General features: G+C 39.3%; 1 protein-coding gene across 1 annotated transcript; it reads left to right on the top strand.

Annotated features, from left to right (window-relative positions):
- The first annotated feature begins 33 nt into the window (after positions 1 to 33).
- polr3e (polymerase (RNA) III (DNA directed) polypeptide E) lies at positions 34 to 14,312 on the top strand. Its single transcript, XM_053340988.1, has 21 exons — positions 34 to 147; positions 930 to 1,043; positions 2,473 to 2,523; positions 2,622 to 2,699; positions 2,797 to 2,912; positions 3,337 to 3,419; positions 3,734 to 3,841; positions 4,053 to 4,102; positions 4,186 to 4,305; positions 4,479 to 4,564; positions 4,921 to 4,965; positions 5,065 to 5,156; positions 5,554 to 5,674; positions 5,860 to 5,941; positions 6,070 to 6,129; positions 7,192 to 7,349; positions 7,457 to 7,518; positions 7,624 to 8,087; positions 11,148 to 11,225; positions 12,102 to 12,224; positions 12,823 to 14,312. Exons 2-21 carry the CDS (start codon positions 1,005 to 1,007, stop codon positions 12,877 to 12,879), a joined length of 2,073 nt encoding a protein of 690 aa, XP_053196963.1. The 5' UTR covers positions 34 to 147; positions 930 to 1,004; the 3' UTR covers positions 12,880 to 14,312.
- Positions 14,313 to 16,444: the final 2,132 nt, after the last annotated feature.

The following is a 16,444-nucleotide window of genomic DNA, read 5'->3' as shown; positions in this document are numbered from 1 at the left end:
TGTGGGCACGCACTCCTCCCCACGTGCCTGCGTGGAGTCAACATGGTACCGACAGTGACTGACTGCAGCTGTGTTAGCATTAGCAGGAGTTAACACACTCCTTCTGCTCCTCGGCGTGCTGTGTTTTTTGGGAGCTGAAGTGTGCAGGTGAGACTGAAATGTAACAGGGAAGCTGTTTAGGAAGAGTGAAGCGTTAAAAACAGGCCTGTGTGCTGTTTTTGACTGGTGAAAGCTAACATGCTACGCTTAACTTGACTGCTAGTTTTAGGCAAAGCTATCACCGGCTATCAGCTATTGTCGTCGCTTATAGAAAAAGAGCAAATATTGAGAGTGTTACCCTTTGTCCTGCTTTCTTTTATAAGTGTTTAATATATGTGTTTGAGTTAAGTTGTAACCCGTAGTGTTGGTGCAGGCCTGTGACAAGTGGCTGTTTGTTTTCTAGCTTGCTAATGCTTGCTAACTTAGCCAGAAAGATGACTTATTTTCAGGAACTGTGGCTCGTAATGAGTATTATAACAGTGAGAAATCAATGCCTGCCGTGTTAGCTACATGTTTAATGTTTGTTACATGGTGTTTGCATGAAAAGGAGTCGTTTAATATTCATTGCATGCTCTTACATCATGTGAGTTTCACCTCACAGACTGCTTGATCGTGGTCTGGCTGTTGACTAATTTAAAGGTTATTCATTGTTTTACTTTCTGTAAATTACTAGTTACTTGATGATAGAAGACTGACAACCTGAAGCACCCAGACAACATCCTAATGAAATCTGGTGTAACCTTGCTATGTTGAGTCACATTGATGGTGTCCATGTTGTTGCAGCAGCTACCTGTCATCTGGTTTTCTTTGTTACCAGTCTGGGTGTTGACTGGTGAGGGCTTTTGTTTGTAAAATACATTTTTGTGACATTGTGTTTTCTTTGTTTCCAGGTTGGATCTCACAGATCTACTGCCGCTCCTCTCCTGTTTCATCTCCTCTCCCCTGCTTGCTCTGATCACATCAATATGGCCAGCGGGGATGATGATGACCCCATTATAGAAGAGGTATGTGTGAGCTGGTTGAAGGATAAGACTGGAGATATTCTTATCAGTATTGAATTAATTTATTCTTCTTTTATAGGTGTTGCCTCTGTAGTTAAAGACTGATATATTACATGCATCTGTGCTATATACCTCCAATATTGTCCAGGATGGGTACACAATTTGGGTACAAAAAAAACAGTCAGGCACCAAAATAAACATTGAAACAGGTCCTTCTAGCTGTAATCATTCCTCCTGTTGATACTGACCATTAGACGATACCTTCATAATGCACTAACAATGTATGTGATGGAAGACAACATCCACAGTCCTCCTCCTGTGCAAAAGTGTATTTAGAAGTTATCTGAAGCTAATAAGAAGCATCAAATTTGAATCAAATCAAGTGGATATCTTTCAATGTTAGTCTTTAATGTTAAAGTCTCTCCTTTTGTTACTATATACTTCCACCACAGCTCCACAGGGAAACACAAAGGGAATTTAAGCGTGGCAGATATCCACTTCATATGACTAACTCTGCCTGCCAAAGCCTCATATAAGCTTCACATCTACTTTTATATGACTGTGTGGACACACTGTGGATTTTGTCCTCCATCACTTACACTGAAAACACTTTTATTAGCCATTATGAACAGAATAATTACAGTGAGGAAAGCCTCTTTCAGTATTCATATGGACACCTGACTGTTGTTTTAAGACAGACTTGAAAAATTGTGAACCTATCCTTTAAAAACACATATCTGAGCCTCACCATATTGCTGAGAAATTCCTTCATTATTATGAACATGAACACTGTAAATTGTCTGGAGCCAGAAATACTCACTAGCTAATTAAATATGTCCCCAACAAATGCATTATTTACTGCTCTTTGTGCATCATCTGATAAAAAATTAAACCATTTTCAGACTAGAATGGAATAGGTAACGTTGATGGCTTAATAATGCTGCTCAAAGTGACGGCATTCAGACATACTGTAGATGACTGCTATATTAATTCCAGGAGTTGACAAGAATGAAAATTGAATTTATAGAGTCTGATTAAACGTTGGTTGTAAGGGTTTTTATTTTGGTTGGTAAAAGGTGAAATAACATGCACATTACTCTCTCTGCACATTTTACCTTGTGCTTTTGCAGGCAGCACTCAGTTCAGACTTGTGTTGTGTGGAAAGTGATATGGAAATGTTCCTCGGTCCGACCTACTTGAAACTGATCAGGGTGCTTATTCAGACATGAGACAGGCATGGTACATTTCCAGTGAGCTTGATGTAAATGGGTGCATGTTTTAAAGAGGTTTTAGTATAGAAAGATTAAAGCACTGTTTAAAAGCATATTTTCTTTGGGTTTATAATGCCAGCCTGATCTTTTACATGTGTTTATAGGTGTCACTTCTGGCATGACGCTAACTTACGTCATGTGACTATCAATGTGTCTTTCAGATTGATGTGTATCTTGCCAAAAGCCTTGCAGAAAAGCTGTATCTTTTTCAGGTAAGCGCTTCTTTTTGTTGCACTAAATGCTGATGAGGATGACTCATCATCTATTATCACGAGTCACTAATCACCTGTATTGATTTTTTCCAACACAGTACCCTGTCCGACCCTCCGCTATGACCTATGATGATGTCAACCACTTAGCTGCTAAGATCAAACCCAAACAGCAAAGGGTAAAACAAGTCTTTTCTTACAACTCATCTTTTAAAGAACTTCTGTGTCATGTGAAAGTGTTGGTAATGTTTTTTTTTTCTACCACGCGTTACGTAGGTGGAGCTGGAAATGGCCATCAACACAATGAGTCCAAACTACTGCCGCAGCAAAGGAGAGCAGATCGCTCTGAATGTGGATGGCACCGCCTATGATGAAACCAACACATATTCAGCGTACGTGTGCTGTTAACCCTTTGTATGCCAGTGCCCTGTTAGGTCGTTTTATTGATTCCCAACATATGCATTTGATTCACCAAATAAATAAATAAATCCTTCTTTCACTAATGGCTCATATAGATCGCTTTTATTGTAGATCAGCAGATAGATTTAACAGTAGTTTAGCTTTTGAATTCATGCTTTGCTTATCAACTACAACAAAATGCTGTTGTTGGTCTGCTTTGCTTTTACTCACAAATTAACCAAACAGGTTAAGTGTTGAAAGTCAGTCAATGTGAAGAAAGTAGGGAAAAAGGTCTTTTTCTAAAAACTGTAGTAGCAAGTTACAAATAGAAAATAGACACGTTTTTCAGGACCTCTCTTGGATAAAGATAGACACCACAGTTGATGACTCTTCTTTTTTTTTTTTCTTTTTCTACAGGAAAGTGATGGACAAACAGACGTTTTCCTCCATCCAAGCTACCACCAACACCTCCAGATATGCTGCTGCTGTTTTCCGCAAAGGTCAGATCCTGTAGTCCACTGTAGCACCACGCTCGTGTTTTGGTTTCTCTAAACTGTGTCACTGCCTCGTGTAAATACTCAAAGGTCGCCCACATGTTGACATAGTCCACTTGACTTTTTATTAGTGTGAACTTAGCTTATCTTTTTTTAGTGTTCAGTTTAAAGTCACTATGTTTACAGTTAAGTTAATCACGTGTCAGTATGATTGACTTCAAGGTTTAGTAACATGAGTCCAAAATCAACCACTGCCGCATTATAACTGTTCAAAATTAGGATTCAGGTCTTTAATTATTTTTTGCTAACAATGTCAATAGGTGAGCTTCATGTCACACCTCTGACGGGAATCCTCCAGATGAGACCGAGCTTCTCTTACCTGGACAAGGCTGACAATAAAACCAGAGAGAGGGAGGCAGCTAATGAAGGTGTGTTTGCTTTTGTTTGTACTGCTGAAACTAACTCACAAATTTAGCAGCAAAAGTCACAATTTCTTTTAATCCTTTGGTTGTGCTGATTTACTGAAAGACACTTTAACACATAAGAGTTGAGTTGAGTTGAGTTTGATGCTTTTATCAGCTTTACTTGACACAGTCAGGTGTGATGGTAACTCTTAAATGACCAGTCATCTGTCTGCAGGTGGAGACTCCTCCCAGGATGAAGCTGAGGAGGAAGCCAAAGCCATTACGGTAAAAACTCACTCACACAAACTCACGATTGCTCTTACTTTGTGCATCATATCTTACCTTTCTATGTACCTGTTTCTCTCCAGGTGAGGTTTGCTCGTCCCGAGTCGGAGCAGGCCCGACAGAGGAGGATCCAATCGTATGAGTTCCTCCAGAAGAAGCAGGCAGAGGAGCCCTGGGTTCACCTGCACTACCACGGTGTCAAGGTAGGGTGCACTCTCACCATTAGGATACCACATGATACAAGGCTGCTGACATCTGATTTTTAGTACTGGAAACATTATCTGATAGCATTGTCGCTGTTCTTCATCTTCAGGAGATGTTGACATGAAGGATTTGTCCCATCAGTTGTGTCTTTGTCATGTTTTTTTAAATTCAGGATAGCCGTTCAGACCATGAAAAGCAGTACCTGTTCTGCCAGTCGGTGGACGCTTCACAGAACACTGAACTGGTCAAGACTCCTAAGTGAGTAAAAGCTTTACCTATGTTATTATTTTAGATAGCTGTCTGAACTGTATTCTTTTGATTTTGCTAAGACAAAGTAATGATTGTATTGTCTGGTTTTCCATAGCTGCTCACCCTGTGCCAATACAGATGTGACACTAAATTACAAACTTGTGTGTTTGCAAGTATTTTGTGAAAAGAGTAATTGGTTTATGGTTAGCAGTGTTGGAGGAGTTTTTGTTATTATTGAGTATATTTATGCAGTGTTGTAAAAAGTGCAAAAATCTCCTACCAGAAAGGATCATTGGTTCTTTTTTTTGTCATTCTTTCAATCATACCTGCTCAGCTCTCTCCCTAATTTGATCTTTTCCTCTTAGGGAATATCTCGCAATGCTGATGCCACCTCTCACAGAGGAAAAAGTGTAAGTATTCATCTTTCTTCTGACAAAAGATTGAAGATGTTTAACAGGTTCAAAGAGTCACTGACACCAGTTTCCTCACTATTCTTCTGTGTGTGTTAGTGTAAAGCCTGTAGGACCGAGTAATGTGCTTTCCATGGCTCAACTCCGCACTCTGCCGCTGGGTGAGCAGGTCAAGACCCTGATGAAGAACGGTAAGTTAACACATTTTAGATAAAACTGATCACATATCTGTCAGATAGTAGGGCTGTGATGTCTCTTTTTTTTTTTTTTTTTTTTTAATTCATAATTTGTGACTTATGCCTTTTTGCCTATTTAATAAGTGCCTATTTATTATTATTCTAAAAGCAGAATATTAAGTCAGAGCATTAATGATGATATAAAATATGAGAAGCAGCTTAAAACTTTTTGGTTTACAATTCCTATAATTGTCACTCAGCTGTCCTCTACCAGTTTTTGTTTCCAGCCTTTTTTAATGTCCTCAACTACATGAACTGCATCAAATTTACACCATTTTACATTCAGCCTGTTTCACCTTCTGTTGACAGAAATGCTTTATGATTTCTTCTCAATGTCTCCATTCATCTTTAGTCAAGGTGATGCCATTTGCGAACCTGATGGGCCTGCTCGCCTCTGGCACAGACTCGACCGCAGTGCTGCGCTGCATCCAGCAGGTGGCTCTGCTGGTTCAAGGGAACTGGGTCGTCAAGAGGTGAGACCATGCAGCTCCAACGCAGATTAACTCAAGATAAAAATTACCAAAAAGGGTTCCCAGAATGTTTTTAAATGTACCATGTTGAGGTTTAAGACCTGTGTGCTCTATAATTTACCATTAGTCACATAAAGCACAGCAGCCTGAAAGATGTGTGATGTTTTTGTGTTTTTTCTTTTTTCTAGTGATGTTCTGTATCCTAAAAACACCTGCAGCCCTCACAGCGGTGTCCCTGCTGAAGTGCTCTGTCGTGGCAGGGACTTTGTGGTGAGCTGCTGTCACTGATTTTTAAAAACAGTTTTTATAGTGACCCAAATTTAAACCAGCAACAGGCCTGATGATTTGTTTTTGTGTGGTCAACTTTGTGTCAACTCATTTATTTGTTCCCTTCTTAGATGTGGAGGTTCACTCTGGAGCGCTCTTTGATGAGAAAGGAGATTGCGGCCATCATCAAAGTAAGAATGAACACGACTAAAATAACTACTTACTAGAATGTTCTTTCTCAAAGAGTTTCAACAACATCTCAAAATTGTTTCTGCCAAAAACAATTGTTTTTAATGTAGCTTTTTTAAGGGGTAGTTTCCAGCTGTTTTGTGTCATTTTTAACATTTTTGTTTGAAAATTACAAGTCAGTAGTGAAATTGAACTTTTTAAAGCCGGGCAGGTTAATTCTGGTCTGAGAGTTTGAGCAGTTTTAATGACCTATTTTCAACATGGCTGCAGTCAAAACAAACAAATGTGTTTGAAACTCTAGTGAGCTTCTTCTAATATAGTTAGAATAGAATTTAACACTTTTCGGTTAATACTGTTTCCTGACTGAGACTGCTGTGATATAAAACTGAACTTCGTACGGTCTACATCTTGTTCTTGCTCCATTTTTTTTCTCTTTATCTTCTTACACTCTGTTCATGGTACAATTGCACAAAGGAATGTTATCTTTCTCTCTTTTTGTCAACACTATTAAAGGTGCAGGTGTCTTATTTGAATAAACTTTATTGTATAGTGGCTGGATAAAACCAACCATACAATGTGAACATGAACATTCATAAAAGGCTGATTTTTAAAAACAAACTGTCTCCCTAATTTAATCACTCAGCCTCAGAACATTAGCTGCATAAGAGGCTAATTTCACAGCAGATTAGCCCTTTGGGTTTTTTTCAGCAGGAGTTTGTTTTTGGAGATGTGATAAATGCAACATTTCACTTTTTGGACCCAATCAATTTTTGTGCAAAATTGCAATTTCTTGCTCATATGTCAAGCATATTCTTATCATTTGAGAGGTTATTGATGTTACAGCTACAGCCAGGGAGGATTGTTTATGGGATTGTGATCCAAGCAAAGACAAACTCTTTCACCTAGGAGACGCTCATTGTGATACGCACTCAGCGTCTCCCAGGTGAAGGAGAGCATCTTTGAACACCTGCTCTTGCTTGTGTCTGCCACCTTGAGGCTGAGGTAAAACGTCCTCTTCGTTCAGGTAAAATGAACTGACAAGTTCCTCCTTGTGTCTCTCCCAGCTTCCTCCAGAGGATGTGAAGGAGTTCCTGGAGCATGTGGCAGTGCCCCGGATAAACCGGGGCTGGGAGTTCCTGTTGCCTACTGATGTAGACTTCATTAAGAAACACCCAGATGTTGCCCACAGGCAACACATGCTGTGGCTTGGCATCCAGAGCAAGTAGGTAACACTCAGAGAAGCCCGATGACTTCCTGATGATTAAGGAACAAAGAGGTTATTTTTGTGGGCTTTCTATTAAGATTAATTTGTACTTTTGCTTCCTGAAGGTTGGAAAAGGTCTTTAACTTCTCTAAAGAAGACTTCATGCCAAAGAATTCCCCTCAGCCTGGTGTGTACTGTTAATATACTGCACATTAAATTAGCAGTACAGTAGTTGTAAATTATGTTGTATGAGCTGATGTCTTTTTATGTGTTTTTTTTTTTTTTCCTCCAGAACCTGTTCATGTCAGCGGGGAGCAGCGCCTGAAGATGGCTCAAGATCGTGCACAAGAAAAACAGTCTTCCCTACAAAAGGACCTGGACTCCAAACGAGCGGTCCATATCAAACAAGAACCCGTCAGTGACAGGGAAGACGAACCCATGGACACCTCCTCTCCCCCTTCTTCCTCCTCCGTACCCAACGGTTCTATCAATGGTTACCCCACTGCCACCTCCCCCGGCTTCGATCACACTAACGGTAACGGAGGGAGTCCCACCAACACGCCTTCCCAGGAGCTGCAAGACTTTGTGATCAAGACTTTCAGGAAGCATTTTGTACTGACGCTGAACGAGTTTAAGAGGCTATTTAACCTCCACCTGGCTTCCATGCCGGCGGGGCACGGTGTCTTTCACTCCATCTCGGACCGCATGCTACAGGACGCTGTACTGTCCTGCCAGTGCAAACAGATAATGGTGCCTGTGAGTATTCATGGAGGAGATCAACTTATGTGGGCAAAATTCAGGATTTACAAGGTTTTTGGATGTCCAGAGTCCAGTTGGAAGTCCACTTAACACCGGATTATCCCGCTTTCCTTTCTTTCCCTCAATTGTTGTGTTGTCACATTACTTTAAACTCATTTCAGCATTTCAGTGGAATTTACACTCTTGTCACGGTGTTCAGACTGACAATAGTCTGGAATGGCATTGTTAAGGCCTGCATTGGTGTGGGCGTATCAGTAAGGTATCAGTTTGAAGGAGTTGGGTGTCAAATCATTGCACAGTGGATTACATTACTTTGAGGCAGGAATTTACAAATCTGAATGGAAGCAACAGTTTCCTCCATCATGAAACTTTCTTGTTAAACAGAGTAGTTTGTGCTGGAGTTGCAACAACTAGTCTGTTAACCAAATGGTTGATCAGGAGAAAATTAATCTGCTCCAATTTTGTGAATATTTTCTGATTTCTTACACATATCATAGTAAACTAAATATCTTTTGATTTAAATGTCACCTTTTGTCTTCAGGAAATTGTAATTGGCATGTCTCATAAAATTCTGATATTTTATAGATCAAACTATTAATTTGGAAATTAATTGGTGGATTGTATCTCTAGTCCGCACAATCCTACAGAGTTCACGCCAGAGGCTGTGATTAATATGGATGAAGTCTTCTATGACAGTATATGTAATGGTGGGCTGTCAAACGATTTTTAAAAATCGCACAATTTGCTGTGATGAATCGCGATTATCGTAAATCTGCAGTGCGAGTCTGTTGTCTCCCCCTTCTGGCAGTGAGCTTAACTACAAAAACACTGACGACATGCTTACGTCATTGGCTTCGCTATTGCCTACTCTTTCACTATTGTTGTAGCTGTAACACAGTTGATAAATTGTTCTGAGTGTCATTCAACCATGAAGACTCATTTTACTGACAGAATTTAATCCACTCAGTCCGATAACATTTGAAAAGTGTAGAAGAGTCCCACAATTAATTATTTTATCCACATTGAAGTTAGATGAGAGTGAACCAGAAGTTAGCTGCTTGGCCAGTGTGTAAGTCTCTATTGTATATGCTCTGCCTATAAAGTATATACAGTATATTAATCTGGCCAGGATATCACTGAAGTAATGCAGAATCACCCACAAAGAAGAATATTTAAAATTGAAAAATATTGTTGTTTAATAGCATCTTTTTAACTTTTAACACAGATCCTCTCCCGTGAAATACAGATCTCCAATAAATCCATCACTGACTGTCAGCTTTAAAAAGATAATTCTTATATGCACAAACAGAATTAATAACAAAACCTAGGCCTATAGATAATGAACAACAATAAATGTGTCTCATGTTCAGGTACCAGAATTGAATTTCAACAAGGTCCACAAGAGTTTAGGCAAATATAAAAAATTACAAGAAACACACATGGAAGATGCAGAGTTCAAAGGGGCGTTATTCAGCCCCTTGCCCGACAAGCTGACATGATTGGTACCAGTGGATGTCTCAGGTCATCTGGTTTCATGTATCAGTATCTTCACTCCAGCTTTAAAAACTTTTATGCATTAAATATTTCTAATTAATTCAAAGATTATTGTGTTAACTTAAACAGCACCAGTGTGTGCATATATCAATCTGAGTATGGAACATTTTCTATTTATTGGCAGATTTCTATGTTATGACACCTGAGGCAGCGTTGTCCCTGTTACAGTAAACCAGCAGCTGCAATTAAATTAATGAGCATGCTACTACTGATTAGAACATAGTTGTTAGAAACACTGATTGTATATCTGCTGCTGTGTGATGCAGGATTATGTAAGGACTTTTATCCCATCTTGCTGAACTGCAAACTCGTGTTCAAATAGGCTTGAACCGAGGGCCACACCTCAGGAACAAGCAGACCTTTTGAACCACCAGCACAGGATGTTTTTGAAGCATCAAGATTACAATCCCCGTCGTCTTTAATGAAGAGCTGCTGCTACTTTGCCTCGTTAAAAGTGCCTGTGGCTGCTGAATGAAGGGGTTTTCCAGCCGGCAGCTTGAACACAGATATCAGTTTTCTCAGAGTAACGACATTAACGGTCGTTTTGCTTGTGAGCGCTTTGTTACTTGAAAAAGGTGCACTGAAGCAACGCAAACCTAGCTCTCAGGTTCCACTAGAGTTCTTGGAGCCACCCGATACGTCTGTATTTGAGGTCTATTTGTGCGTCCTCTTTGTTTTGTCTGAGGTCACTGTTTGTAGGTTTAATATAAACTGATGCAGTCTGTTATCAGTCGTCTTTATTAGCTGTGTTTTTCTTGGAGCCTGTGTTTGCTTATAGGGCGAGGAGTGGCGTGGTCTGTTCCACATCCTCTTGTTTCATTAAGCGGCCAGGTCCCCTGCCAGGACCAGCCCTGTCCTGGCTTAGGTCTTATCCCATCTCTATCCTTGACGTTGCAGGATTTGAAGCGTCGTGGGGGAGGGAATGGCCGTATGCCATCTTTGTTATGCAACAGATTATTAGCTTCAAAGCAAAGCTCATTACAGCTCAGCGAGGGGTTAAGCCGGGTCGTTGTTTGCATACGCAGGCAGATCTGGAATCGGGTGACTCCACCTCTGTGCCACCGTAAACATTATTGTTTAGATCCCACACAGTTTGTAGATCAGTTATAAGTCAGTGTGTTGTGTCTGAAGGGTTAATCCTTGATCTGGGGGCGCTGAGTGGCCCTTCTGGTCACAGCAGTGTTTCTGTTCTTGTTATGATGTCTTGTATTAAGAGACAAAGCAGGTGTCTGGGACAGGAAAGCAGTTCAACATTCATGTAGTTTCAATATTCCATAAAATGTAAAATATTTGCACACTTGAATCAAGGTTTGGATGAGTAATTCATGCTTATATTATTTTTGTTATGAACACATATTTTAAAATGCAGTCTCGTAGTTGTAACTGCTGAGAGAGGAAAGCATGATTCTGCTCATTTTCCTGCTCAAACTCAGAGCCTGGTGTAGTTTTGATGTTTTCCTGATCAAATGCTTTTCTAACTTTACTGTTTCTCTCTAAATTTAGTTTCCTACTCAGAGCACAGCATCCCCTGATGAACAGAAGGTGTTTGGTTTGTGGGAGACTGGAGAGGAATTCGACAAGGTAAACACACAGGTTCCTGTAGTCGACTTTATTTCCCCCATCCTGCACTACTTGCAAACTTCTGCAGCTGAAACTCACTGCAAACCACAAGTTAAAGTATTTACGATTACTGAAATTCAACTGGATTTCAAAAGCATGTTCCAGTATTTCCTTTGATTGATGAGTCAACATTGCAATGCAACACAGACGAGAAAATTAGGACACCATTCTGTTAAAGAGGCAAAGTTTAGTTTTTCTCTCTCTCTCTCCTTTTACGTTTGTCTTTTTTAAATTACAAATGACAGAGGAAGTGACAGTTGGTGCTTTGTGGTCTTCAGTGTATTTCAGCTGCAAATGTCTGCAATAGACTTGTGACTTGTGTGGCTGCTACTTTTGTTTCCCATCATTTATTCGCTGAGAGCGAAGTTAAATGATACGATTCATGATTAGTTGAGCAAATATACTGGAAACAAGGAGAAAATACTAGCCTGTCTCTGTGAAAAGGTGACAAAGTGTGTGTGCCAGCACCTCTAAATGACTACTTGCATGTTACATCATATTTGTTTAACTAGTACTAATACCCAAAAACTAGAAGTTGTGGTTTAAAGAATTGATATATGTTCTTCCCTAGAAGCCTTTTGGAGTCTTGTCAGCTACAAAAGGTATTTGTAATGAGTGCTGTCGTCTTTGGACAGCAACAGGCGAGCTGTTTGCACCTAATTTCAGTCTTTCTGCTAAGCTAAGAAATGCTGCTGCCAGCAGTCAGTTCATATTAAACGGACTCATGAGAGCAGTATCGATCCTCATCTGACTCTGCAAGAAAGGGAAGAAGTGCTATTCCCAAAATGTCTATTACTATAAATTTGGTCTTTGGTGCGTTTCTTTTTCCTCCTGCAGCACCGCCGGCTGCTGTTTGACCTGTTCACAAAGAACTACCGTGTCAGGAGGAACATGGTACAAGCCAGACTAGCTGAGGAGTTTGGAGACGTCTCCAAGGCTGAAATTGACCGGCTGCTCAAGGTGAGAGGGCCCAGAGGACTGCTGCTGTAAAAGGATAGGCTCACTTATCTTCAGTGAGGTGCCCATGTCAACAGTGAAAGAGCCTACTCATACTGGCTCTTAGGAGAATTCAAATGTGTCCACACAATTGTTTTCTGCAAAAAGGCATTTATCTGAATTGATGTGAAACTTAAATGAAGGTTCAGCAGTCTTATAGTCTTATTAGTCATATCAAGTAGACATCTGCCACATTTACAGTCTTTTTAGCATCAAGTTCCCTCTTTGTTTCCCTGTTGAGCTTTGATGGAAGTATAGTAACAAAAAGAGGGACTTTGGCACTAAAAAGACTGTAACGTTTAAAGATATCTATTTGATTTGATTTGAAACTTCATATTAGCTTCAGATAAACTTTTACATTTTTGTACAGAGTGAGGACTGTGGATTTTGTCCCCCATCACTTACACTGTAAGCGCATTATGAAGGGATCTTTTAATGGTCAGTATGAACAATGTTTTATTTGGGCACCTGACTTGTTTTAAGACAGACTTGAATAACTGTGGACTCGTCCTTTTAAAGACTGAACATCTTTTAATCAGCTGTTTGTCATCTGTCTCTCCAGGAGTGCTGCAGCAGCCACGCAGGGATGTGGTACCTCAAGGGAACGATACAGTCCTGACACTGAGAGCCTGCCCCCTGCGGTCACCGTCAGCCAATCAAATCCTCTCCCAGGTGGTTCCGTGGGAGGGCAGTCACGAGATGAGAGCCAATCACAGCTCGCCCAGCTCTGAGGTCCGGGACGATCGGAGGACAAAAGATGTCAGCCGTCTGCTCAGAACGAGAAGCTGAAGCATTTCGGACATTAAACACAAGCACTCTGATGCAGCACGAAGGACAGAAACTCCTCTCACACTCACACAGTGACAGCTGGAGCGTGAGCAGAAAAAAAAGAATATTTAAAAAAAAAAAAAAAAAAAAAAAAGTGAAGAAACAGCGAGATACATATATACGGTTTATCAATAGATTTTGGATCTCTGGCTTCATGTTTGATTAACTTTATTTTTGAAGTAAGCTTTTACCAGAGCAGGATGGTGTTTACTATTGAAAGCAGCTGCGGTTCAGACTGCTTTCATTTTACCTCCTGATGTTTAAAAAAAAAAAAAGAAGAAATTTAAAAAATGTATCTTTGCTTTTTACGTTGGCATCAACTGAGCAAACATTGTTTTTTAAGGCCTTGTGGGTAGAAAACCCCTCAAAAGAGCAAACCTTATTTCTTAGTTCATCCATTAATTTAACAAAATGTGACTTGGTTAAAGATTATCAAATGAATACAGTATTTATTTCACCAACCAATCCAACACACAATGGCTTTAACGATGGATGCAAGTGCTTAATTTAAAATGTTGAGTCAACGTGGGGGGGGGGGGGGGGGGACATCTTATGATGCAAAAAAGCCCTCATTGTCACTGTGCTCATGTTGTGGAATGAAATCACTTTGTCTGGCAATCATGGACCTGGAAAAACGGCTACATCTAATGTGGCTTTTCCCACCATTCTGTATTATTCAGTCTAATGTGTAGTGAAATAACAAATTGGAGAAGAAGAGGATTAAATGGCTTGATGTTGAGGTTTTGTTTTTCTCGGTTGAATGTACAAAGTTTCAAATGGTTTTCCTTATGAGAGAAAGTAGAGTGACTGATTTTGATCGCCAATAAAGATGCAATTCGGAGAGAAGTTGTCATATTTTTATCAGAAATCTTGTCAGGATTTAATCCATTATATTGTAAAAGGAGCTGGAACAGATTCATTCATTACTCAAAGTCGATAGGATGGATGGTGGAGGTGTTGCTATGGATATGTTGGTGTTTCGCCATGTGCTGCTATCTTGAGCCTCCATCTAAAGTGCCTCTGCCTCATAAGGCATTCAGGACAAACTCCCACCTGCTCATAAATGCCATTACAAAGACTAGAATGCTTTGATTCTCATTGAAGTACTTCAAGACATTTAAGACCTTTATGAGTGGAAATGTAAATAAAGGCTTAATCAGTAATGACACTTGCAAGGTTTTTTTTCATTGGTTTGTTACTTTGCTCAATAAATATTGTAATGTCACCTTGTCATGTTTTTTTTGTCCCATTTTATACTAAAATCCTAATAAATGCTTAAATGTTATTTAAAGATGCAGTATGTAAAATTTAGTGGCATCTAAGAGAGCAAAGTTGACAAATGGAGTATTTTTGTTTTTGTTTCCTTAGAATGAACCCTTTATATCTACATAGGGAGTAGGTTGTGTTATTTGGTTTCCTAGGATGGTGAAGGTATGACCCACCGTACACTGCCTCTGGTTTACTGTGATACTGTCGTCTTAATTTTGACTCAGTCAGTCATTTTGTCTCAGTCGTCATTCCTAAACCTGACCAATGAAGGTAAATTAGGGCAGATCATGTCTTTGCCATCCTAGGAAACAAAATAGCAATAGGGACTTCTTCTTGGAGCCAACCATGTTGTACAGCCATACTACAGTAGCAGTGGGGGGTGTATTCAGTTGTTTTTCCAAGTGGTTTTGGTTCTTGATATGATATACTGAGAAAATCTACATAATTGATTTTATATAATTAGATTCTTATTAATAGACCATTTTGACATGTAAACGCACAGGTGTAAATAACGAAATTATTCACTACCACCAGTTGCTGCTAGAGAAAAATAAATAAATTTGAAATCATGGAAGTTTAAAATGGGGGAAATGCTGCACCAATTCTGTTGCTTTTGGTCATTTGGTCTAATGTTATTTAAGGTTTAGTGTGTTTGACCATATTCAGTGTTACCTCTTTTACTAAACGGGTAAACAGGAAGCTAGCATTAGCTTTGTCAGCTGGTTCATTCAGCTAGCTAACGTAACAGTGGCACTTGGCAGTAACTGTACATTTTGTAACTAATCTCTATCTAGGAACTACTGACTGTCACAGTAACTTTAACCTATGACCATCAAAATCTAATCAGCTTGTCCTCAAGTCCAAGTGGACCTTTGTACCAAATTTGAAGAAATTCCCTAAAAAAGGGATCGACGGAGGGACAAACTGAAATCATTTTTAAAGAAGTATTTTCCCACAAGCCTCAACCAAGATCCTCTAATTCTAAATGTTCGTGACTCTTTGGTCAGATTTCCTTTTAGGCCGACTGACATGTTGGGTTTGATTAAAGTCTGGCAACGTGTCTGGATGCCTGACATCAAAGCATTTTTATAACATCACATGAGAAAAAAAATCCATTATGCAATTCACAGAGTGTAATCAGTGATTTATGATGTCCAAGTTTAATTGTGACACCAAATCAATAAATAAGTTTTAATTCTACTGTACAATGCACTGATTAAGCATATAAAAAGAGACAAACTTGCCACCTCAGCTTGCTTCATGTTTTATGGCTCAGAGCAAGAGGTCCAACCATGAAAACAGGTAAAGACACAGCGTACATACATTCAGCAGATAATTCAAGTTCAGAAAATCGAAACAGTAGCACATCACATTTTAACTACATATGACAGTATTATAAAGTGTCAGGAGAGCATCAATAATGTCTGTGCAATACTAAAGTGCATCTCAATGTGATTATTTTTCTCTTTTAAAAAAAAAAAAAAACAGACATCTACAAACTATGTGCAGTTTTAAGCTTAACAAGGACACAAGTAGTACGTCAGGCAGCGAAAAGCAACACAGAACTGCTGCTGTGGAAAAGCTAATAATAATAATAATACATGGCTTCATGAGACAACTGGCTAATATAACAGGAGGCCGTTACATAATCAAGTACATAGAGAGAGTTAATATTTTGGTAACCCGCAGAACTTCCCTTAAATATAAAAAAATTCACTCACATTCACCTAACCTAACATATAATAATCAAGTATAATTTCAGAGAGAGATATGTTACAATTTTAATAATGCTAATATTTTTGAGCACCTTGAAATCACCAGTTTTTTTACTTCCTATGATAGAAACTCCTTCACTAATATAACATTACACGCTATACTAGTTTGCTCTTACAGGCGCAGGCAAAACTATCAAAGAAAGCTCAATTTTTACTTTTTTTTTTTTTTTTAACAGTCGCAAGAGAAAAAAAAAAGGTTCACATTAGAGCTCAGTAAACAAAGCAAATAGCAGATACAGCAGATAGCACTTTATGTTACAGACATGTTGTTTTCTAATCATTTTCTAGAAAGTTTCCTGGAAAGAGATAATA

The sequence above is a fragment of the Scomber japonicus genome, chromosome 20, assembly GCF_027409825.1.
Source record: "Scomber japonicus isolate fScoJap1 chromosome 20, fScoJap1.pri, whole genome shotgun sequence".
Taxonomy (NCBI): domain Eukaryota; kingdom Metazoa; phylum Chordata; class Actinopteri; order Scombriformes; family Scombridae; genus Scomber; species Scomber japonicus.
Note: the sequence above shows the minus strand (reverse complement) of the source record. Positions and strands in the feature narration are given on the sequence as shown.